The sequence below is a fragment of the Bos indicus x Bos taurus genome, chromosome 12 (assembly GCF_003369695.1).
Source record: "Bos indicus x Bos taurus breed Angus x Brahman F1 hybrid chromosome 12, Bos_hybrid_MaternalHap_v2.0, whole genome shotgun sequence".
Taxonomy (NCBI): Eukaryota; Metazoa; Chordata; class Mammalia; order Artiodactyla; family Bovidae; genus Bos; species Bos indicus x Bos taurus.
The window spans coordinates 16,165,461-16,191,520 of NC_040087.1; the positions used below are offsets into that span (position 1 = coordinate 16,165,461).

The 26,060-nt window shown below is 46.8% G+C and overlaps 1 protein-coding gene across 5 annotated transcripts in view; it reads right to left on the reverse strand.

Annotated features, from left to right (window-relative positions):
- Window positions 1-16,965: 16,965 nt before the first annotated feature.
- The window catches only part of RUBCNL (rubicon like autophagy enhancer), a 41,995-nt gene continuing 32,900 nt past the window's right edge, over window positions 16,966-26,060 (reverse strand). For all 5 annotated transcript variants that reach the window (XM_027557223.1, XM_027557218.1, XM_027557219.1 and 2 more), the window contains exons 10-14: window positions 24,438-24,676; window positions 23,083-23,144; window positions 20,246-20,399; window positions 18,960-19,050; window positions 16,966-17,550 (exon numbers count right to left, since the gene is read on the reverse strand). In XM_027557223.1, the coding sequence (XP_027413024.1) occupies window positions 17,438-17,550; window positions 18,960-19,050; window positions 20,246-20,399; window positions 23,083-23,144; window positions 24,438-24,676 (659 nt within the window). In that variant the 3' untranslated portion in view covers window positions 16,966-17,437. The remainder of the gene's footprint in view (window positions 17,551-18,959; window positions 19,051-20,245; window positions 20,400-23,082; window positions 23,145-24,437; window positions 24,677-26,060) is intronic.

Sequence of the window (26,060 nt, forward strand, 5' to 3'; positions counted from 1 at the left end):
ACAGAAGCAGCTCCTGTACACTGAAGAACCAGAAAAAAGTTTGTTCCTCTTCTCAACAGCCAGTGGATCCCCACCAGCATCGGTGTCACCGGAGAAGCTGAGGGCGACAGATCCATGTGAATGGAAGCAAGTGGGCAAGTTCTGTGTCAAAACTAGGTGGAGCCTCACTCTGCCTTTTCTCCTTTTTTAATAAAAACCCATCACTGCCAATGGTCATGTTGTGGTATCTCCACGTGCTAAGAATTTAGTGCGACATAATGAATACCCAGTTATCACACATGCAATCCCAATACCTGTCCTCGAGAATAAGGAAGTGGGTCAAATAGAGGCGCTTGCTGCCTTTCACTCTGCATCAAAGGGTTGCATCAAACAGGATGTTGGGTGTTGCAAGGGGCAGAGATCACAAACCGTCTGCCACCCCTGCCAGGCACCGCGGAACCTCAGAGTTGACACCCTCTCAACCCTTTCCTGGCAAACAGTGTCTGATGCAGCATGAGAGGGCCACTCTAACTAAAATGTACAATCAGGCAAAAAAAAAAAAAACAGCTTATCAGCCATTTTAGAGGACATTTGAATTCCCAAGTGGGATGACTCCCAAAAGAAGCCATTGTTTTCTAACCAAAGTAGCTCAAAGCAATTGAGAAGCAGCAGGAGAGAAGCTACACTCCAAAAAGAAGCTGGCTTTCTGCTTTGGCTGGTTTTGTTAGAGCATATTCTACCCCCAGATAATACTATGAGGTGTGTCCTGCAAAAAGCTCTGTCTTCCAAAAGATAATGTAAAGACTGCTTTAAGAAAGCAGGAATAGGGCTCCCCTGGTGACTCAGCAGTAGAGAATCCACCTGCCAATGAAGGAGACACGGGTTCGATCTCTGGTCTGGAAATACCCCACGTACCACAGAGCAACTAAGCCCATGCGCCACCACCGTTGAGCCTGTGCTCTGGACCCTGGGAGCCGCAACTGCTGAGCCCACAAGCCACAACTACTGAAGCCCTGTGCCCTAGAGTCTGTGCTCCACCACGAGAGAAGCCACCACAGTGAGAAGCCCACGCACCGCAACTAGAGAGTAGCCCTTGCAGCAAGGAAGACCCAGCACAGCCAAAACACAAAGACAGAAATATTGATCAATGGAACAAAATAGAAAGCCCAGAGATAAATCCATGCACATATGGACACCTTATCTTTGACAAAGGAGGCAAGAATATGCAATGGATTAAAGACAATCTCTTTAACAAGTGGTGCTGGGAAAACTGGTCAACCACTTGTAAAAGAATGAAACTAGAACACTTTCTAACACCATACACAAAAATAAACTCAAAATGGATTAAAGATCTCAACGTAAGACCAGAAACTATAAAACTCCTAGAGGAGAACATAGGCAAAACACTCTCCAACATACATCACAGCAGGATCCTCTATGACCCACCTCCCAGAATATTGGAAATAAAAGCAAAAATAAACAAATGGGACCTAATTAACATTAAAAGCTTCTGCACAACAAAGGAAACTATTAGCAAGGTGAAAAGGCAGCCTTCAGAATGGGAGAAAATAATAGCAAATGAAGCAACTGACAAACAACTAATCTCAAAAATATACAAGCAACTCCTACAGCTCAACTCCAGAAAAATAAATGACCCAATCAAAAAATGGGCCAAAGAACTAAATAGACATTTCTCCAAAGAAGACATACAGATGGCTAACAAACACATGAAAAGATGCTCAACATCACTCATTATCAGAGAAATGCAAATCAAAACCACTATGAGGTACCATTTCACGCCAGTCAGAATGGCTGCAATCCGTAAGTCTACAAGCAATAAATGCTGGAGAGGGTGTGGAGAAAAGGGAACTCTCTTACACTGTTGGTGGGAATGCAAACTAGTACAGCCACTATGGAGAACAGTGTGGAGATTCCTTAAAAAACGAAATAGAACTGCCTTATGATCCAGCAATCCCACTGCTGGGCATACACACTGAGGAAACCAGAAGGGAAAGAGACACGTGTACCCCAATGTTCATCGCAGCACTGTTTATAATAGCTAGGACATGGAAGCAACCTAGATGTCCATCAGCAGATGAATGGATAAGAAAGCTATGGTACATATACACAATGGAGTATTACTCAGCCATTAAAAAGAATTCATTTGAATCAGTTCTAATGAGGTGAATGAAACTGGAGCCTATTATACAGAGTGAAGTAAGCCAGAAAGAAAAACACCAATACAGTATACTAACGCATATATATGGAATTTAGAAAGATGGTAACAATAACCCTGTGTACGAGACAGCAAAAGAGACACTGATGTATAGACCAGTCTTATGGACTCTGTGGGAGAGGGAGAGGGTGGGGAGATTTGGGAGAATAGCAGTGAAACATGTATAATATCATGTATGAAACGAGTCGCCAGTCCAGGTTTGATGCACGATACTGGATGCTTGGGGCTGGTGCACTGGGACGACCCAGAGGGAGGGTATGGGGAGGGAGGAGGGAGGAGGGTTCAGGATGGGGAACACAGGTATACCTGTGGTGGATTCATTTCGATATTTGGCAAAACTAATACAATATTGTAAAGTTTAAAAATAAAATAAAATTAAAAATAAATAAATAAACATCAATAAAATAAAATAACTATTTATTTATTTGGCTGTACCAGGTCTTAGCCGTGGTACACAGGATATTTTGTTTTTAGTTGCATCGTGAGAACCCTCGGTTGTGGCATGTGGGGTCTAGTTCCCTGTCCAGCAATCAGACCTGGGTCCCCTGCTCTGAGAGTGTGGAGTCTTAGCCGCTGGACCACAAGGGAAGTCCCTCATTTCCTCTTTTGAGTAGACTATTTTTTAACTGTACTCACCTTTACTAAGGGTTTCTTTTCAGTGGGAGTCCCAGTGAGCCCTGGGTTAAGAAAATCTTACATTTGTTTTGGCCACAGCTCTAGCACTTTCCCTGGAGAAGGAATTGGTAACCCACTCCAGTATTCCTGCCTGGAGAATTCCATGGACAGAGGAGCCTGGCGAGCTACAGTCCATGGGGTCACAAAGAGTCAGACACAACTGAGGACGCACACATGCGTGCATGCTAGAGCTTTCGGTGGCTCTGGGCCGGTTTGCAGGGTCGCTTCTTGACTCCAGTTTCACAACCCATGCAAGCAGATACATTGAGACATGATGCCTGTTCGTGGTGCATGTCCACCACAAACAGAGTTTTATCCTTCGTGGTGACTTTGCCCCCATGTGCCCACAGATACAAGTAATAGTCTCACAACTTCTTCAAGCAAGCGGCCCACATTTTCCTAATATTGTATTTATTGCCAGAGCTCGCTGCTCCAGGTCTTTCGTCACAGCCCTCCAACCCCCACTTTTAGCAGGAGTGTCCTTGTGCAAAACCTGCCAACTCCTTGACTCAGTTAGGCAACACTGGATCCCTTCACCCTCCCCGATTGCCCTGTGTATCCTTATATAAATTCCCTTAACAAGAAGTTAAGAGTGACGAGCTGTCTCAAAGTGGTGATGTGCTGTGCTGTGCTCAGTCGCTTCAGTCATGTCCTTTGCGTGTCCAGAGACTCTGCAACTCGGAGCCCACCAGGCTCCCCTGTCCATGGGATTCTCCGGACAAGAATACTGGAATGGGTTGCCTTGCCATCCTCCAGGGGATCTTCCCAAGCCCGGGATCAACCCCGAGTCTCTTACACGCCTGTCACCTGCACTGGCAAGGGGGTTCCTTACCGTTAGCGCCACCTGGGGAGCCAGAAAGTGGGGATGTTTGAGCTCAAATTTGAAAGACAAAAGGGAGTCAGCCCTGAAGCTATCAGGGCAGGTGGGCAGCAGAATGCGACTTTCTGTAATGTGGAAACTATTTCAAAATATGAAAGATTTTAAAAATTAAGGTATTAGAGCCAAGGAGGAGAAGGAGAAGTAGGGAGAGAAAGAGAAAGTAAAGGAGAAAGAGGAAGAGAAAGAGGAAAGAGGAAGGGGTGGGGGAGGGGAGGGAGGGGGAGGAGGCGGAGGGGAGGAAGGCTGTGCCCCCTGAGCCCGCACACACCCACAGGCTCCCCTGCAATATGATTTCACTCTATAAACACACCGTCAGAGTCGCTTTTGTCATAAGATTTCCAATCTGACAGTGCCTTCAAAACTTCATCTTCACTAAGCAACTTAATTGTAGGAAACTAGTTTGTGTGTGCTCAGTCCCTCAGTCGTGTCCGACTCTTTGCAGCCCCATGGACTGTAGCCTACGAGGCTCCTCTGTCCATGGGATTCTCCAGGCAAGAATCCTGGAGTGGGTTGCCATTTCCTCCTCCAGGGGATCTTCCCAACCCAGGGATCGAACCCCCGTCTCCTGTGTCTCCTGCATTGCAGGCGGATTCTTTACCACTAACCTATCAGGGCAGCCTAAAGACCCAAACAATTTGCTTTGAAAAAACACGGAGGACAGAACGTTGCAGTAACCCTCCCTCTCCTTTAGCCCTCCCCTGGCGTGCGGTTTCATCCCCTCTCACAGCACTTTGGCTTCTCGGGGTGTGTGTACTGCTCTGGGACACCTCCATCCTCTCCCCTCACCCTCTGGCCTGGTGTGGTCACTCAGGCCACCCTTGTCCCTTTCCACCTTGTGACTTGTCACCTGGAACTCCCACCCCTCATCACCTCTATCTTTTGATAACTTACATCTCAGGGAACAAGGGACCCAGTTCAACCACCCCACCAGGCAATGAACCACAGGTCCCAGCCAGTTGAAGGGTTGGACACCTAGGGTCAGGTGTGGCTGGAGAGGAGAGAGAAGGACAAAATATGGGTGTCTGAACCCCAGCGGGGTGGGTGGAACGATGTCCCTTAAAGGGGCTGTGGGTGTGGGCTCAGTCTGTCAAATGTAGTCTTGAATACTTCAGTCCTCCAAAAGGCTCAGTGGTAAAGAATCTGCATGCGATACAGGAGACGCAGGTTTGATCCCTGGGTTGGGAAGATCCCCTGGAGAAGGAAGTAACAACCCACTCCAGTATTCCTGCCTGGAGAATCCCATGGACAGAGGAGCCTGGTGGGCTACAATCCATGAGGTCGCAAAAGTCGAACATGACTGAGTGACTAAACCACCACCAAGCTGGTCCAGAGGAAAGGAACAGTACAGAATCTGGTGTTTTCTTTCCTCTCTCTTTTTTTCGACATCTGTCTCACATACACACACAGTCACGCACCAGCAGCATCCTTTCATTTCAGCTTCACATTGCTGTTAACTCACTTGATGCATTATTTTTTTCCTTCCAGAAACACTGTTTCTGCCAGGCCATCCAACTCCACAGAGAATGTTCCTGGAGTCGGTTCCCTGCCACTCTGTTGGTTTTGCAAGTCACTCTCACCAGCTTCACAGTTAGCCTTCTGTGGCTGTTAACTGCAAAATCTGATGGTCGCATCCCATCCTTTGCAGGGTCTCTTCTGGCTCAGGCAGTAAAGAATCTGCCTGCCATGCAAGAGACGTGGGTTTGATCCCTGGGTTGAGAAGATCCCCTGAAAAAGGAAATGGCTACCCACTCCAGTAATTCTCGCCATGAGAATCCCATGGACAGAGGAACCTGGAGAGTCCATGGGGTCGAAAAGAGTCGGACAATGAGTGAGTGACTGACACACACACTTCCAGCTCTGAAGTCCGCGGTTCAGTCGTTCAGGAGAAATCTGACCGAGGAGGTGCATTCTGGCAAAACTGCCTGCAGGGCCTTCCAAATGGATTTGAAAACGCTTTGAGGCAAAAACCGTGTGCCTCGCGCCCTCTTGTGGGCAGATCTGACATCTCAGCGCCTTGAGGAAATGAACAAAATTTAAAGATAATGGGTGAAGCTGACCTGAGAGCTCACTGAGCGAGGGCGCTGGTCTACGGATGTCAACACCTGTTCCCTGCGGTAACCACACGGCACCCTTGCCCGGTGGTGGTGATGTTACTTCCTCTTGGAGCAGAGGAAACCGAGGAACCCAGGGCTGAAGCCAGCAGTCCAGTCACGCAGCACACAGGGCACAGAGGGACCCAACTCACGGAGGAGGATTTCAAGAGCTGTCCTCACGACTCAGCGTGAGGCCTCGGAGGCCTCATCAGAGGAAAATTCCTTCAGATGTTTTTGAAAATGGAAAACCACGTTGGAGATAGTCTTGCCAGCCTTTCCCCCAGTGGCCCATTATCTGGAGGGCATTCTGCATGAGGATAATAAGGTTGTGGGTATGTGATGGTGGGGGTGGGAAAGCAGAATATTCCGTGATCAAATGAAACACGGGGTGAAAAAAAAATTATGGTGACACTTGTGTCTTCAAGGGCTTCCCTGGTGGCTCAGATGGTAAAGAATCCGCCTGCCAATGCAGGAGACCTAGGTTCGATCCCTGGGTCGGGAAGATCCCCTGGAGAAGGAAATGGTAACCCACTCCCCAGTATTCTTGCCTGGAGAATTCAAAGGATGGAGGACCCTGGCGGGCAACAGCCCATGGGGTTGCAAAAGAGTTGAACATGACTGAGCGACTAACACTTTCTGTCTTCATTGCACTAATATATGTGGATAAAGAAAGTGATGGGATGTGCTCCATAAATCTCAAACTCATCAGATCAGGGCTTCTCATTATATCTTTGGAGGAGGAAATGGCAACCCACTCCGTGGGGTCACCACAGGGCGAGGGAGCACGCTCATTATATCTTCGTTCCTCAACCTTATAACACTCTGGGCCAGATAATTCTTTGTTGTGGGGACTGTTCTATGCATTGAGAGATAGTTAGCAGCATTCCTGGCTTCATCCCTGGCTTCTATGCCAGGACAGCCCCCATTCCCAAGTCCTGATAACCAAAGTTATCTCCAGGGACTTTCCAGGCAGTCCAGTGGATAGGAAAACATTCTTCCACTGCAAGGGGGTGTGCGTTCGATTCCTGTTTGAGGAACAAAGATTTCACATGCCGTGTGGTGTGGCCAAAAAATAAAATAAATTAAAAAAAATTTTAATTAAAAAAAAAATTCTCTCCAGACACGGCCAGCTGTTTCCAGAGGGACAAGACTGAAACTACTGCTTTAGACCATAGAACTCTTTTCTTCATGGAGCAACTCAAAGGACTAATGTTCCAGGGAATTCACTTCTGGAAACACTGACTTGGTTCGTTTATGCTCAGTTTATGGGAGAGGAAATGAAGGCCTGGGGAAGTGAGGTGACTCGCTTATGTCCATCATGTAACTTGAGTGATGTGTGTGAAAACTAAGGCTCCAAGTAAACCCTGGTTCTTTGGGCTTCAAGACTAGCCTAGCTTCTCTTAGGTGATGCTGGCAGTATGGGCTGGGGATGGGATCAGGGGACAGCCCTAACTCAGCTCTGTGAAGCGCTATCTTTTCACTGGTGCTGCTTCACAGCTACACAATACTGGACACGTCTTTCCCTCTCCTATTGAAGCAGCTTATGGACCCAGAGCATTTGGACACTCACTGAAGGACAGACCAGCTCATGGTTGACCCTATGGTAAAAGTCCTACCGTAATGAATTTCTGTTTTTCAAACAAAAGAAAAAGGCTAAGTTCAGAAAGAGTCCTTTTCCTTACTGAATTCTCCAATAGTCCCTTCTCCTCATGGATTTTGTGGCAGTGGTAGTGTTGGGGCAAAGTTTGCATCTCACGCTTTCTTTCCCTGCAGAACCTTTGGAATGGGGGCAGATTTCCATTTACTGAGGCTGATTTGAATGTGCAGTTAGGACTGGGGTATAGATGGCAGGGGAGTCAGGGGACTTTGGCAGAGGGGGCGCCACTGTGCTTTCTGAGACCAGAACTTCACAGGAGCGGGAGGTTGGACCAGGTACAAATTTAGGTTTTACTCTGCCTCTCCACAGGTGGCGCTAGTGGTAAAGTATCCACCTGCTAATGCAGGAGAGGAGGGTTTGATCCCTGGGTCAGGAAGATTCCCTGGAGTAGAAGTGGCAACCCACTCCAGAATTCTTGCCTGAATTCCATGGACAAAATTCCATGGACAAAATTCCATGGACAGAGGAGCCAGGTGGACTACCATCCATGGGGCTGCAAAGAGTTCAGACACAACTGAGCAACTGAGCACTGCCTCTCCACGAGTTCGGTGTGTAGTCCATTCTAAAAGCAGAGACACACCTCATGCCTCTCCGTCCACTCCAACTTGAGGTTTCTACCACCTAGATTCTCCTTGGGGGAGAGGAAGTTTCTGTGGTCAGCTGTCCCTGGCTTGGGGTGATGAGCAGTTCGGTGCACTGCAAAGCTGTTCCCACCCCTGAAATGCATATACGCTGTATCGACAACATTCACCGTCACTCACTTCATGCTGTCACCTCCACGCGGCCAGTACTGTTTTACATGCTTTACACTTGCTGTTGTTCAGTTGCTAAGCTGTGTCTGACTCTCTCGCGACCCCATAGACTGTAGCCTGCCAGGCTCCTCTGTCCATGGGATTCTCCAGGCAAGAATACTGGAGTGGGTTGCCATTTCCTTCTCCAGGGGATCTTCCTGGATCAGGGATTGAACATTGAACCCCACATTTCCTGCACTGGGAGGCAGATTCTTTACCACCAGGGAAGCCCATATTTCACACTTACTACTCATTTAATCTTTACAACAACCCCACATGGCAGATGCTGCTGTTATGTTCATTTTACAGATGAGGAAACTGAGACATAAGCCTTACATAACTTGCACAAGGTCACAGACTAGTAAGAGCCAGCTTTGAAACCCAAGAGGTCTGAGGCTCTGAACCTCTGTGCTGTCCGGCACCCATACCCTACACCCCAGCTCTAAAACGGCCCTGGGAGCCCCACCTTTAAAGAGATAATGACAGTGAAGATTTACCAGGAAACACTCCTGGTGCGGTGTGTTGCTTTGTAATGACTGGAAAGGCAGGAAAAACCAACTCTTCCTTATAAAAAGGTGACATGTTATCCTTAGTGAAAATGACATGTTTATACTCCCATCGACCACCTTCCTAAAGGGTGATTTTCTAGATAATGATAATTATTGATTAGCTGCTTCTCTTCCCATGGAGACACCAAATCAGGCTTGAAGTACTGTGGATTTTGGTAGCTTTGATACGCACATGCATCATTAAGGCTCAAACTCCAAGCAAGACTGCCATCTGCTGTAGAGATGGGCTGATACTTTTTTCTGTTTCCTAAAACAATGTTAACAGTCATAAAAACAAAGAAGGGAGAGAGGAGATGATCAATTTCAATCACTCTCCTTAAGTGTTGAGTCGCTGCCTAGCTGTGGTCATGGCCAAAGACACAATTGTGTTACTGCATTTCTTCTCACGAGTGAGCACAGGTATACTCTGAAGTCTTAAAGTGATGTCTGGACAACAGACCCATCAGCTTCTTTCAACCCCACTGCTGCCACTGCAGGTTTAGCCCTTCCCTGAACCTGGATGGTCTCCAAATGATCACCCAGCCACTGTGTCTTCCCCTAAACACACCCTTCTCTGAAGTGATCACTTTTAAATGTAGACCAGAGCATGCTGAAGCTGAAGTTCCAATACTCTGGCCACCTGATGTGAAGAGTCGACTCACTGGAAAAGATCCTGATGCTGGGAAAGACTGAAGGCAGGAGGAGAAGGGGACAACAGAGGATGAGATGGTTGGAGGGCATCACCGACTCAATGGGTATGAACTTGGGCAAACTCTGGGAGATGGTGAGGGACAGGGAGGCCTGGTGTGCTCTAGTCCATGGGGTCACAAAGAGTCGGACATGATTTAGCAACTGAACAACAAAGAGCATGCTATTCCCCTTCATATATCCTCCAATGGGCTCCAGGTTCATACAGATTTAAATCTGGACTTGTTCCCATGGCCTCTGCAGCCTTAGGAGATTTAGCTCCTGACTGCTCTCTAACCACTGCCTAGGCTGCTCCAGTCATGATCTGGTTTGGGGACAGAGCAGGCATATTTGGACCTTGGCATTTGCCATTCTTCCTGGAAAGCTCAGGCCACAGACATTTGCACGCCTGTCTACTTTTTGTTATTTATGGCCCAGAATCAAAGTCATTTCGCCAGAGAGAATTTCTGGCCATTCATTTTAAAATGAAAATCTCAGTCTCTACTGCAGTGTGTGCTCAGTTGTGCAGCATGTCTGACTCTTCGCAACCCCATGGACTGTAGCTCACCAGGCTCCTTTGTCCATGGGATTCTCCAGGCATGAATACTGGAGTAGGTTGCCATTTCCTACTCCGTGATCTTCCAAACCAGGAATCGAACCCATGTCTCCTGTGTCTCCTGCATTGGCAGGTGGATTCTGCACAGCTGAGCCCAGCTACTGGGAAGCCCCTACTTCTACTACATAACAGATGCACAATGAGTATTCCTTTTCTTCCTTTCTCCAGACATCTAAGGCTCTAGTGCTGTTAACACAGACAAAGCCATGGGTAGAAAGAATTATCATTTGAAGTCCTCACCTGCCCCCAGTTCTGAAGGTGGTACAGAACTGGGAGGACACGTTCACCTGTTAGCATAATTTAGTAAAGTTGGGAAGACTAAGGGCATAGTCATAAGTAGGTGAGTTCAGCTTGTGTCCATGTGAGGCTGAGATCCTTGGGACAGGGGGTCTAGCTGGAACACCAGAGAACCTTGTTAAAGGAACTGGACTAAACTCAGGGAAGGCTGGGGGCCACAGCCACCCTTCCCCCACAGCCTGACCTGTTCCTCTTACATCCTTATCCAGTTGCCCACTGCCTGGGTTCCTCACAGCTATCACCAATCCACATGTATGAAAACAAACACTCCAGATCCAGATTAGCCCTCTCCTCTCAGGCTAAATGTCAGAGATGGGTCTCAGGGCACAGAGGAGTGGAAGGAAAGGCAGGATGTTTCAAGGCCAGACCGGAAGTAGTGGCATTACCTCTACTTGAACTTCACTGGTCCCTCTTTGGCTGCATTGGCTCAACCAGACGCACGAGGCTAGGACGGTGTACCTAGGAGAAGAGCAGATATTGGTGGACATGCTGCAAGCTGTAAACACATCTTTCCTTTTGTGTTTTATAGGCCCATGGTTAATGGGAGCCATTGTCCATTCCCTTAATATAATGAAGATTGTCCACCAGCTACTAATAAGCCATCTTCTGTTGACTTTTGATTGAAAAGCTATCCCCAGGGTCTCCCCCTTTTAGTGGGAAGACAAGGTACTCTTGTTTGATCCTTCCTTGGGCCCGTAATGAACGGAGTTCAGGGGAAGGAGTTCAGATCCGGGTAACTGGAGTCTGGAGTCCAGCCCTTTCCCAAAGTCACCTTTATCTGCCTGGCAACAGCACCCACTCAACAAGTGGCCAATGGAATGGCTTCATTTTTTTTTTTTAATTGGGGTATAGTTACTTTACAATGTGGTGTTAGTTTCTGTTGCACAATGAAGTGAATTAGCTGGATGTATACACATATCCCCCCCGTCTGAGAACCCCCTCCCTCCTACGTGCCCCTACTCCTCTAGGTCACCACGGAGCATGGAACTGAGCTCCCGGTGCTATACAGCAGTTCCCTTTAATATTGAAACTTATTTAAGTGAATGAGACTGCAGGCGAGAACAACAGAGTGGGGGAAGGGAGGTGGCTCAGCTGGTAAAGACTTCTCCTGCAATGCAGCAGACCCCAGTTCAATTCCTGGGTCTGGAAGATCCCCTGGAGAAGGGCACCCATTCCAGTATTCTTGGGCTTCTCTGGTGGCTCAGCTGGTAAAGAATCCACCTGCAATGTGGGAGACCTGGGTTCGATCCCTGGGTTGGGAAGATCCACTGAGGGAGGGAATGGTTACCACTCCAGTATTCTTGCTGGAGAATCCCATGGACAGAGGAGCCTGGCAGGCTACAGTCCATAGGGTCACAAAGAGTTGGACCCTTCACTTCACTTCAGGCAGGTGGAGAAGGGGCCTCTTCCCAGTGAGCAGTTAGAAGCTTTTCTGTCCCTGCCTGGGTGTGGCAGGAAGGCTTTACAGGCCCAGGGCCCCAGACGGCGGGGCTGGTGACTCCACGTATCCCAGACTCTTGCAACCGGCTTCCTCTTCTCACCGAGGGGCACGTTGTGAGCGTGTCAGGAGAGAGTTGGGAACTTCAGTCCCAGTCACCATGGTGCAGTGGGTTTCAGGCCAGCCAGATGCCACATCAGGAAGCCTCCATCACGAGACTTCTCAAGGTCTTCTCCAAAGCGGAATGTGGGGGAGCACTGCAACGCCTCATTGTCAACATCCTTGTGAGATGTTTCCTCAAAACAAACATTTAAGGACCTCTCTATTGAAATAATTCCCCAACTGGTTTGGGAAGGAGAAGCAGAGTTCTCTTTTTCACTTCACCAGAAACTCAAGCAGTGTATTCATGAGTGGTGCTGTGGGAGGCAGAGTGCAAACACAGCTGGAAAACCTCAGCCTAAACTGAGAAACACACTTCCCCGCTTCCTCACACACGAAGGGGCAGTTCTCCAATGCAGAGGGATCCCAGAGATTAATCACAGAGCTGAAGCCAGTCCTGAGCTCTTCTCTGCATCATGTTAGGCCTCTGCCAGGCCCTCCAGGGGCCTCGCGCCCCAGGTCCACCACGACCCTCATCCAGCTGGGTTCCTGCCTCCACGCTCCCGCCTGGGGTCAGTCAGCCCTCTGCTGGGTGATTTGTTTTCATGTCAGATCCTCATATCAACTACACACTGTTACCATCCCCTTATTTCCAAACAACTCAGGTCATGGATGTAGTGTGGTCAGAGTCACTTGGGTAGGAAGCACAGATGTGGGATTTGATCCGTAGTTTCAGCCAATGATTCTCACCCAAGTCAACACAGCAGAACATCTTTGGGATGGCTCGCCCTCCTCACCCCATGTGCCTTGGTATAACTCCCTACCTGCAGAGCATCGGACTGTAAAGCATATGTTACTGGGATTTTCCAAGTGAAGAATACAAAGGCACAAAGTTAATCACTGGGATCCGGGTTCTGCATCTCGGTGCCCCACAGTGGACCATGGTCTGATGAGAAATGCCAGGTCTTCATCTTCCTTCCGGCAATCGAGGAAGAATCACATGGGCAAACCAGGCAAGGAGTAAATCCTATTAAAGAGCAATCTATGTGACAACAAGGGCCTCTCAGGTGGCTCAGTGGTAAAGAATCCGCCTGCCAATGCATGAGACCCAAGAGACTCAGGTTCAATCCCTGGGTTGGAAAGATCCCCTGGAGGAGGAAATGGCAACCGGCTCCAGTATTCTTCCTGGAAAACCCCATGGACAGAGGAGCCTGGTGGGCTACAGTCCATGGGGTTGCAAAAGACAGACACAACTTACAAACCAAACAACAACAAAAGTCACAGCTGATTACTTCCCCCCAAGATGCTGCACGTGAGCTCAGGCCGCTTCTCTGTTCCAGCAGGCACCTGAGTGAGACAGAGCCTCTATTACCATGGCTGGGAGGAACCACAGTCCAGTCAGATGTGTACACTGGCTATTCCAATGGCTGCATTCTTCCTCAAAACAAAAATTCACAAGTATCACTTCCTGGGTAGCTCCTGTGCACTCTTCCTCAACAAAAGATGTGTCACACACCCGTGCGCAAGCACGAATACATACTCACACAGACCCACACACTCACCAGTGCCTCACAGACATGGCAGCCTGAACACAGAGCCCTTCATGCAACGCGTGAGCCACAGCAACTCGCGCAAATACACACAAGGGAAGGATGCGAGAATGCCCTCGGCACGATGCCACCAACTTGGGGGTGACCAGCTCTTACAAGTTAAAGGTGTCTTTGTTATCATTTCCAAAAGAGACCACGGAAGAAGTGGAGGCTGTGACAGTCTTTGGAGGCAGGCAGAATACGCTACCTGCGGGAACCTAGGGAAGTTATTTCTCTTCTCTAAGTCCCAGTGTGCTCACCTGCAAAGAGGAGATAATGACAGGAACCTTGTGGAGCTGTTCTCAGGAATATCAACATGTCCCTCGGACTCTGAGTTCCTAAGAGGGAATGTAAGCTATGGGTAAGACTAAAAGATTATCAGAACTTCCCTGGTGGTCCAGTGGCTAAGACGCCTCGCTCCCAATGCAGGGTGCCTGGGTTCCATCCCTGCTCAGGGAACTAGATCCCACATGCCACAGTTAAGACCCAGCACAGCCAAATAAATAAATAAAATATTTTAAAGGAATAAAACATTGTCTTAAATCTCATCTCACTTATCCTCAGTTCAGTTGCTCAGTCGTGTCTGACTCTGCAACCCCATGGACTGCAGCACGTCAGGCTTCCCTGTCCATCTATGTGCCTAAATTTCTATTTAAAAAAGACCCAGCTTAAATAATGAAAAGGGGCCCTGTTTTGGCAGAGGTACCTGAGACAAGAAAACATGGACAGAATGAGAGAATACCCGTTTCATAGGAGACACTCATTTCTTGCATGGATTCAATTTCACCCCAGGACTATCCCGGTGGCTTTGCAGTAAGGAATCTACCTGCCAATGCAGGAGATGGGGCTTCCATCCCTGGGTCAAGAAGCTCCTCTAGAGGAGGAAATGGCAACCCACGCCAGTATTCTTGCCTGGAGAATCCCATGGACAGCAGAGGCTGGTGGGCTACAGTCCATGGGGTCACAAAGAGTCAGACATGACTTAGTGACTAAACAACAACATTAACCCACTGAATGAAACACACACACAGGACTCGGGGGGGTGGTGGTGGGGGGAACCGCCTGTCCCACTTTACTGCCGGCCGTGATGTTTGACAGGCTCATTCCGAGCAGGTTTCCTCAGGGCATGGGAATCCCGGGGATATGACACCACATTCCAAACTAAAGATGTGCTGAGAAGGGACCCAGCCCCAGGGCTCTTTCTCAAGCAGGATAAAGTATATAGGAGGTGGAAGAAAAAACAAGCTCACATGTTTCAAGAAAGCATGCAAATATAAGAAATAATAGGAGTACGAGACAGCAAAAGAGACACTGATGTATAGATCAGTCTTATGGACTCTGTGGGAGAGGGAGAGGGTGGGAGATTTGGGAGAATGGCATAGAAACATGTGTAATATCGTGTATGAAACGAGTCGCCAGTCCAGGTTCGATGCACGATACTGGATGCTTGGGGCTGGTGCACTGGGACGACCCAGAGGGAGGGTATGGGGAGGGAGGAGGGAGGAGGGTTCAGGATGGGAAACACAGGTATACCTGTGGCGGATTCATTTCGATATTTGGCAAAACTAATACAATATTGTAAAGTTTAAAAATAAAATAAAATTTAAAAAAAAGAAATAATAGGAAAAAGGGATTCATAAAGGTTCAGTGATTCACCGAACCTTGTTAATGGAATGTCTGTGATTGTAGTTATTACTAGCATCACATTGTTCATTAACAGCATTTCCCCTGTATTTGAAGACATAAATAGCTTATTTACGTTTTCAACTACTTTATGTTCAATTTTATATCTGCAAGACGAAGTTCTGAAAGGCAGGGATAAAGTTCTAGTCACCCACACATCCTCTGACTTTGTGGAATAGAGTTGACAAGAGGTTTGATTTGTGCCCTTTGAAGGGCGCCATCTAGAGGCAAGTACTTCAAATAGCACCTCCATGCTCTGTTCAAGAAACTCAAAACTCATCCATACATACATGTAACTGCAAAAGTAAAGCATACCCCGGACACAAACCCTGGAAGAAGTAAAGTCTCTATGATACAGTTACAAAATTGAATTTAGGCCAGAAACAAAGCCAGAGAATACAGATTTTTGTTTTCAGTTTTTGTTCATTGAAAGTAACAATTCCTTTCACAAAACAAGCTTTATAGGAATAGGAACTGAGTAATTCACCTTGTCAGTTATAATTCATAAAAAACAGGCTCCACCATTAGCTAAATACAACCATTTAAATACAATTTAAGAAGTATCAAAAAACCCTTAAAAAAAACACCAGTAGCAGCAAAAACATTGAACATTTGTAAACAAAATCACCAGTAACAGTTCAGGTCAGTTCAGTCGCTCAGTTGTGTTCGACTCTTTGCGACCCCATGAACCACAGCACAGCAGGCCTCCCTGTCCATTACCAACTCCTGGAGTCCACCCAAACCCATGTCCATTGAGTCAGTGATGCCATCCAACCATCTTATCCTCTGTCGTCCCCTTCTCCTGCCCTCAATCTTTCCCAGCATCAGGGTCTTTTCAAATGAGTCAGCTCTTCACATCAGGCAGCCAAAGTATTGGAGTTTCAGCTTCAGCATCAGTCCTTCCAATGAATATTCAGGACTGATTTCCTTTAGGATGGACTGGTTGGATCTCCTTGCAGTCCAAGGGACTCTCAAGAGTCTTCTCCAACACCACAGTTCAAAAGCATCAATTCTTCAGCGCTCAGCTTTCTTTATAGTCCAACTCTCACATCCATACATGACCACTGGAAAAGCCATAGTCTTTTTGGCTTTGGCTTTGGCATAGTCTGTCTTGAGTAGACAGACCTTTGTTGACACAGTAACGTCTCTGCTTTTCAATATGCTGTCCAGGTTGGTCATAACTTTCCTTCCAAGGAGTAAGCATCTTTTAATTTCATGGCTGCAATCACCATCTGCAGTGATTTTGGAGCCCAGAAAAATAAAGTCAGCCACTGTTTCCCCATCTATTTGCCATGAAGTGATGGGACCAGATGCCATGATCTTCGTTTTCTGAATGTTGAGCTTTAAGCCAACTTTTTCACTCTCCACTTTCACTTTCATCAAGAGGCTCTTTAGTTCTTCACTTTCTGCCATAAGGGTGGTGTCATCTGCATATCTGAGGTTATGATATTTCTCTCAGCAATCTTGATTCCAGCTTGCACTTCATCCAGCCCAGCGTTTCTCCTGATGTACTCTGCATATAAGTTAAATAAGCAGGGTGACAATATACAGCCTTGACGTACTTACTCCTTTTTCTATTTGGACCCAGTCTGTTGTACCATGTCCAGTTCTAACTGTTGCTTCCTGACCTGCATACAGATTTCTCAGGAGGCAGGTCAGGAGGTCTGGGATTCCCATCTCTTTCAGAATTTTCCACAGTTTATTGTGATCCACACAGTCCAAGGCTTTGGCATAGTCAATAAAGCAGAAATAGATGTTTTTCTGGAACTCTCTTGCTTTTTCAACAATCCAACAGATGTTGGCAATTTGATCTCTGGTTCCTCTGCCTTTTCTAAAACCAGCTTAAACATCTGGTCCATGCTTGAAACATTCATGGTCCATGGTTTACATATTGCTGAAGCCTGGCTTGGAGAATTCTGAGCATTACTTCACTAGCATGTGAGATGAGTGCAATTGTGCGGTAGTTTGAGCATTCTTTGGCACCAGTAACAACTCTACTCTTAATAACAAAGATCCGAAGTTTCCAAAAATATTAAATATATATAATAAAGAGAATATTGGTCATCTTTTTTCTTAATAGACAATAGTCAAACAATGTTATCAACAGGAGACACAAGCGATGTGATCGTAAGGCATGTTGCATGGTCTTTCTCGATATAGTCAAGTACATCATGTTGCTGCGGAGGGTAGACTTTCCAGAAGTCTTCTCCTCGCTGTGATCCTCGCACACCGGGGGCACTTGGAGGACTGGAAGCACTGCTTGTGAAAGCAAGCTCTGCACGCTGCAAGCAAGGAGGAGAGCCGTCAGCAAATGGGTAGCTGGTTTCTCAAATATGTAACAGACACTCATCCCCAGCCTGGGGAAAGAGGACCTAAAGCCAAGAGGTCCCTTGAAGACAAGAGGATTTGTCTCCAGTAGATCATGAGGATGGGCCTCCCTGGTAGGTCAGTGGTAAAGAATCCACTTGCAATCCACTTGCAAGAGACACGGGTTCCATCCCTGGGTCGGGAAGATACCCTGAAGAAGGAAATAGCAACCTGCTCTATATTCTTGCTTGGGGAATCCCATAGACAGAGGTAGGCTACAGTCCATGACGTCACAAAGACTCAGATACAACTTAGCAACTAAACAAAAACAACAACAAGGCCATGAGGACCAGTGAAACCGGCCCAAAGAGCCTGGGTAGTGGACTGCAGTGCCTCCCAGATCTGCTCAAAGACCATCCACCATGGGTGCCGGGCGAGCTGGTGGCTGATGGCTCAGGAGGTGACATCCCTTCTCTAGAAATGACCCTAACTAAAGAGAGCTGCCTCTATCAAGGTTATGCCCCCTTGCTGGTCCCAGACCATATCCAGTGACTGGTCAATATGAGGTTTAAAGGCCTGGCTGGCTCTCTGTCCTTAATTTGGGAAAATGGTGAAAATCCACCCCAGCTCTAGAATTCCCTGAGAGATGCACTGAGCCTTCATGACAACCATACCATTTTCAACTTCTTCCTTGGCCCAGTCCTGCTGCCTTCATACCCTCGTGGGTGTGGAGCCTGAGAACAAACCCCAGGGCAGCGGTTTGCAAACTTTTGGCACCAGGGACCAGTTTTGTGGAAGATAATTTTTCCATGGGTCAGGGTGGGGGATGGTTTTGGGATGATTCAAGTGCATTACATTTTTTGTGCATTTTATTTCTATTATTATTAGGTCAGCTCCACCTCAGATCATCAGGCATTAGATCCCAGAGGTTGGGGACCCCTGCAGTGAACTTGGGGTTGACTGTTCAATTACAAAACAGGTGCAGCTGTAACTTGCCCTGATGTAGAAGAAGTGGGGGACAGGTCAAGCAGGGCCACCTCCTACCTCTGAACTCTGTTGCCTGAGACATCATCCTTTATCCCTGCCCCACTCACACCTCCTCCCTGTGCATCCAAAACTTTACCAGCTCCAATTCAACAGAGAAGCACACACTAGATCATTATACCTTAAGGAAATCACACTATGCTTTAGTTATTAAGCTGTTATTAAGCTTGATAGCTCAGTTGGTAAAGACTCCGCCTGCAATGCAGGAGACCTGAGTTTGATGGGGTCCCAAAGAGTTGGACACGACTGAGCGACTTTCAGTTTCAAGCTTAAGCTAACAAACTTTGCGCTTATGTTATTATACTGCTATTAAGCGTACAGTATTATGGTATTAAGATACCTGAACATCTTCTACACGTTGCAGTCTGAAATGGGAAAATGACAGCTGTACTCCGGCAAAATTCACAAATGAAGCCCTTTCCTTGACATAGCTGTAAGAATAGGAGTCAAAAGTTAGTCTTCATGGCTAACATTTCTCCTGATGGAGAAACTGAGTTCCACTTTCACAGAACTCTATAAACACCAGATTTCCACAGTCCTCCACCCCAGGTATTAAAAGTTCTTATTCTAAAATCCCCTAAATTGGTTGTGGAAGTAACACGTTTCTGCATTTAAAAGGTTTATATAAATCTGTGAATTGCAATTTTCATAGAAGTCAAAATGAAACATTCTGCACAGGACAAAAGATAGGCCTAAGCAACAGATCATATTTGCAGAAGGCCACCAAATGTCATGGATACAAGTAACAATTAAAAAACCTGTCTATGTCAAATGAAAGAAAAATTTCAGTTTGGTATTCTATAAGCCAAGATGGTAAACTCCTCTCACTATGCAAGAGTTCTAATGATACAGTTTCAAAAACATCATTTTTTAAGTGTCTGTGACTCCAGCCTCTAGAAGGAACAGAATACTATCTCCTGCCACAGTGGATGGGTCAGAGCAATGAATGTGCGTCCGTTTTGTCTGGACAACTGCATCAGGGTAGTTTGAGGCACCAGAGAAAGATCATGATTTTAAACATGTGTTCTTAAATGATTTCATGTTATTTCTGGGAGCTCCCCTGCAATTCATCAGTCCGTGAAGACACAGAGCTCCTGTCCCACTGGATCCTGAGTCTATGTGGCTGCACTTGGCACACCAGAGCAGACGAGAATGGAGGGAGACCACGCACCGGGCTGGGTGCTCAGACAACCAGTCGCTTGGCCCAGGCTTGCATACCAGCAGGACACTCTTGGTCTGGTACTGAACAGCTCTGAACCTCATTTCACTCATCTGTAAGTAGTGCAGGGGCTTCCCTGGGGGCTCAGTGGTAAAGAACCCACCTGCTAATGCAGGAGACGTGGGTTCAATCCATGGACTAGGAAGATCCCCTGGAGAAGGAAATGGCAACCCATTCTAGTATTTTTGCCTGGAAAATTACATGGACAGAGGAGCCTGGGGGGCTACAGTCCATGAGGTCGCAAAGAGTCGGATACGACTTAGTGACTAAACTACGGCAATGAAAAGTGTTGCTGGCACTTTCCTCAGTTTGTGAGGGTAAAGCAGCTAAGTGCAAAACAGCCCACCCAGGATCGGCCGCAGAAAGGACAGCTCAGGGACACACCCGCTGGGGCAAGCAGATCTCACCTCACAGCTGGCCACGTGCTCGAGGGAAGCTTTCAGAATGTCCTTGAGCAAGGGCGCCAGCAGCCCTTTCTTGACCTTGACCATGTCCTCCAGGGAGAACAAGTGGAGCGCCTCCGTCAAGTGTCCCGGCAGCTGCTCAAACTCCTTTAATGTGCTTCCGGAGAGAAAACCAGAGGAAATCAGAAACCCACCCACACAGGTCGGGGCAGGAACCAGGGACTGGGGAGAAGGGTTTGTTTTTTCCTGGCTCTCAAAACTGAAATTTTTCAACTCAACTTAAAAAAAAAAATAGCCGTAGGAACAAGTTAACTCCCTACTTTACATTTTGCAAGTTTTGCTTGGAAGCCAGAAAGTTAAAATTCCGTAAATAATGATTTCAAAAAGCTGAATGAGAAAAGTGTCCCTGACAGCTGCCCATGTACACTCTGAGTGAAAGAAAACTTAAAATTTGGTTTTTGAGTCTTGACAACACGTACTGAGATAATAATGACCACTTTCTTCAACTCCAGCTCAGTTTCAAGTCCATCAGTGTGACTGATGGATATCTCAGGAAGAGTTATTGATGCTATGACTCCCAAACCTCAGGTCCAGCACTGATATTAAGACACAAGCATCCAACTGAGTTGGGAAGATCCCCTGGAGAAGGAAATGGCAACCCACTCGAGTATTCCTGCCTGGGAAATCTCATGGACAGAGGAGCCGGTGGGCTGCAGTCCCACAAGGAATCGGACACAACTAAGCAACAACCAAAGGGCGGGCTGCTTAAAGGCACTTGGATGCCCCGAGGGCATTCAGAACTGTATGTAATCTCCTCCGAGCCCTCCGGGCTCTTTCTGAACCCCCTATGTCAGTTAGCAGCATCACCATGCACTGCATTCCCAAGCCTACACTGAACTTGATGCTCTAGGGATACTGCTGCTGAACCCAGTTTAATTCTCTGCCCAGCTACGGGTGGTCCTGGCTCACACTATTTCCTCGGCCGGAGGGCCCCTGAACCCTCATTTTCCCTCTGACTTGCTCTTCAAGCTCTGGCTTTGTCCCTAGGAAGCCTTGTGTGCCTGCCTCCCCACCTTGTCCCTTAAAAAATATGTGCTGCCCCTCCCCCATGCCCTCAGGAGCACGTGCACCAGTGACAGGCAAATCTTTGGCAAAGATCTCTCTGTGCTGACTTCCTCTCCAGACTTCCTCTGAACACGTGTCCTGTGGCTTTTTCATCTGAAGCACAGAGTGGATATTCAAGACATTTTTGCAGATGGTAAGAACTGTGGATGTTGTTACATGTTACAGAGAAAACTGAGGCCCTGAGAAGAAACTAATTTTTCACCCCAAAGCCAGGTGGTAGAGCTCAAGGCCATATGATTATAAAGGACAACCTCCTCCCCAAGAAATGTAATTCAGAAGTAGTGCATCATTAAATAAAGATCAGAAACAGAAAGCAGCTTTAAAAGAGAACAAAATTTTTTTGAAAACCTGTAATCCCAACTGGTAGCTCAGATGCTAAAGAATCTACCTGCAATGCAGGAGACCCTGATTCAATCTCAGAGTTAGAAAGATCCCCTGGAGAAGGGAATGGCAACCATTCCAGTATTCTTGCCTGGAGACTCCCATGGACGCACCATGGGGACACAAAGAGTTGGACACAACTGAGAGACTAACACTATGAGCTCAGCTATTAAAACAAATAATCCTAACTCCTTGAGTAAGCTACTTTCCCTCCTCTTAACAATATCTCTGCTGAATGAATTCATGCCTGTGCCTTTATGGTCATGGCCTCCAAAAACTCATCCTCAGGACATACCTATGGACGTGGTCAGAGATTCAGCTGAAGCTTAGTGTTTGGGTGTGATATTTTTTTTTTGGATAACAAAAGATATTTAAAATGTATTAGGTGTTCAGTAACAGGACAATACTTAAATGAATACCACATCATAGTACAGAAAAATATTATACAGCCAATAAAAGTTGACATGCCTCTTTATCACAGTGTTTTAAAAGGCAGTGGTACACCCATGAACACAGCAGCACTGGTCACAAAAACCAAAAGAAAGCAACCCAAGATAGATGGATCAATCAACAAAAGATGGACTATACAGACAATGTATGAATACTCAACATCACTCCGCCTTTCAAAGGAAATCCTGACATGGGCCACAGTGTGAGTGAAGCTTGAAGACATGATGCTACATGAAACCCCAGGCACAAAACAATAAACACTGTGATTCCACTCATATGAGGTACTTAGAATAGTCAAAATCATAGAGACAGAACAGAGAATGGTGGTTCCCACAGGCTGGAACAGAGGGTGGAGAACTACTGTGGGTAAAGAGTTTCAGTTTTACAAAATGAAAAGAGCTCTGTGGATGGATGGTGATGGTGGTTGCCTACCAACATGAATGTACCTAACCGCTTAACTGTACACTTAAAAATTTATGTTATGTGTATTTTATCACAACTTAAATCCCCTGCAGAAGGGAAAGGCTACCACTCCAGTATGCTGGCCTGGAGAATTCCATGGACAAAGGAGCCTAGTGGGCTACAGTCCATGGGGTCACGAAAGTTGGATACAACTGAACGACTTTCACTTTCATTTTTTTTTTCCCCAAAATAATAATAAAAGTCCACTGGCTAGGGTTGTTTTATGCTTATACTGGTCCATTCTTCTTAATGTGTTAAATTCCCTGGTAGTGAGTAAGAACGTTTAGCAACGTTCAAGAGTGTCTACATCGCCAAGGAGAGGCATGAGACGGTCACTCTGCACTGGTGGAGACGGACCACAGAGTGTGGAGGTTATCAGACCTCCCATTCATAGCCCAGCCCAGCCCAGCCCGCAGCAGTACCTTTCAGCAAACCTGCAGGTCTTCAACAGCTTCTTGATATGAAACAGCTGCTCCTGGATTTCCTAATGTGAGAAACCAAACGGGGGGAGGGGGGGAAGTGTAATATGATTAGTAACACTGGACATGCATAAGTCAAAATTAAATGTTAGTTCTAACCTTGAAATGCTACAACTCTAGACAATAAGCCTTTGAAATGCACAGTCTATAAAGCATATTGACTGTGCATATATATAAAGCATATAATGCACAGTCTATAAAGGGGCCCATGACTGAGTCCAGAGATCTACAGAGGGTCCAAGAAGGACCCAGGTCTTGGGGACTCTAAAGCTTACACAATGTTGGGGGCCTTCTTTTTAAAAAACACCAAACTATGTACAAAAGAAGGAGATTCTGTGATTGGAGACACCATGGATGTACCTGGAGGACATAATGCCAAGTGAGTGAAGTCAGATACAAAAAGACAAAAACTGCCTGATCTCATTTATACAGGGAATCTAAAAATGTCAAGTACATAAAAGCACAGACTATAAGGGTGGATCCTGGACTGAGAAGGTGGGGAAATGGGGAGATAATTGGTCCAGGACACAGAGTTACAGTTACCTAGGATAAGACCATGGGGTCGCGAAGGAGTTGGACACGACTTAGCAACTAAACAACAAGGATAAGTCTAGAGATCTCATGTACAGCATGATGACTATAATTCACGAGACTGTATTAAAAACTGGAAATTTGTTAGGAGAGTAAGTTTCAGGTGTTCTCATCACATACACAGGTAACCCTGTGAGGGGATGGATGTCTTAATTAGCTTGACTATCAATCATTTCACTGTGTATATATATACATCAAGTCATCAGGTAGTACCCCTTAAACACATACAATTTTTCTTTAAAAGATGGTGGTGGTTGAGTCGCTGAGTTGTGTTTAATTCTTGCATCCCCATGGACTGTAGCCCACTAGGCTCCTCTGTCCCTGGGATTTTCCAGGAAAGAATCCTGGAGTGGGGTTGACATTTCCTTCTCCAAGGGATCTTCTCGACCCAGGGATCTAACCTGGTCTCCAGGAATGCAGGCAGATTCATTACTGACTGAGCTAGCAGGGAAGCCCCATTTAAAAGATAATAAAATTCAAAAGCTAGGTTACAAACAAAACTAGGCATAAAGGTAAGATTTGGGTAGGGGCTTTGAAAAGAGCCAAAGCAGGAGAAGGTCTCTGAAGCATAAGCTCCAGCTGCTGTATGGTAAGTCCACCCCTTCAAGGGTCTGTCTGGATCGCCGGAGCCAGGGGAGACGTCCACTTACTGCCGCAGGGCCCTTTCGGCCGCTGGACTCCCTCCCCCAGGAAAGGTGGCTGCTCACCCTCACTCTGTCCAGTTCCTTGGCCTTGGTGTACAGGCCGTGGCTGACGTGCAGCAGGTTGAAGATGGGCTCGTGCCATATGTGGTCCAGCAGGCGTTTGGAGAAGTTGCTGACGTAGTACTTCCGGAAGTCCCACATCCTGAGGATCCGGGCGGGAATGCAGGACTCCGAGTAGGAGTGGCAGCAGTCGCAGAAGTACTTCCCCAGGTATTCGCAGTACCGGAGCCGCTTCACGAACTCTGCCGGGGTGCAAAGGACGATGAGCACCAGGTCACCTGAGGCCGGAAACCCACCCGCGCCCCGCCCTCGCCTCCAACGCCGGCGCAAGGTCAAGACTCAAGATGGCTGTCCTCATGCTGCTGAAGCCATGCTGGGGAGAACAGCAGACACTGGAGGCCCTGAGTCACGGAGGGTCATGAGCTTCACTTTTGTGGAATGGGTGTTGGAAAACAGAACCCTCCCCCCAGCACTCCTGGATTTGGAATATGGGCCTTTAAACTGACACGGGGCCAACAGAACATGAGATTCAAGGTCTGGGGATTTGGTGGGCGTGCAGACCCAACCTCCTACTTGGCAGGAAGACTCTGACAAGCCCGAATCTCTTCAGGCTAATTGTCCTGAAGCCACCAAAACAGCCCAGAATTGGATTCTGTGATACCACAGGTATGAAAAATGCTTTGTAAATGATAACGCATTCTATGTATGCTATTGAAAAGTAGTACCCTAAAAGAGTTCCTGGATAAATCCATGAGGAAAAAAAAACAAACAGAAAAATGCACAAAGGATGGAAATACATGGGAAGAGAAAACATAACCAGTAAAGATCTGAAAAACATATATGGTGACCCCCATCCCCTAAACACACACACACACACACACACACACACACACACACACACTCCTTTGGGGACAATCACTTCCACACACACACACACACACTCCTTTGGGGACAATCACTTCCTTAGGCAACTTTTCACTCCCAAGCCAATAAGCCTGGATTAAGTTCCCTGGCTATAAAAACCATAGCATTCTTGACTTTCTCTTTCATTGAAAGTATCACCCAGTTGTTTACTTGGCTGATGACATCCTGTCAGCAAGCTCCAAGAGGGAAGGACCACATTCCAATCAACATTGCACACCTACATCTTCACATCTGAACAAACTCTGGGAGGTACTTTAAAAGTTGGTGGAATCATAGTCACACATCTTCACAGTTTCAAACTCATACATTCAGTATTTACTGAGGCACCAGGATACAGTGGTTAACCAGAGAGATATGGTCCCCATTAGACTTCAGCTGGGAAGATGAGTCATTGAAAGAAAATCACTTCCAACTCTGATGCATGGCAGGCACTATCATTCTACCATGGCAGGCATGGTAGAAGGAAGTTCAGATGGACTTATGCTTCTTGTTTTTATTTCTTGAGGTGGAGATGCTCAAAGTCTTACTCCATCCCAGAACGCCTATCAAAGGCCAAGGGAACCCTTTCCAGCAAATCTCTTCCTAGGCTTTCACAGGTCAGACCTATGGATGCTCTCACAGCAAAATAAGTGATTCCCACTCTCAAGTGGGCAACTCGCCTTTCTGATTGGGTGAAATCTGATTTTCTAGGCCCTCAGGCCA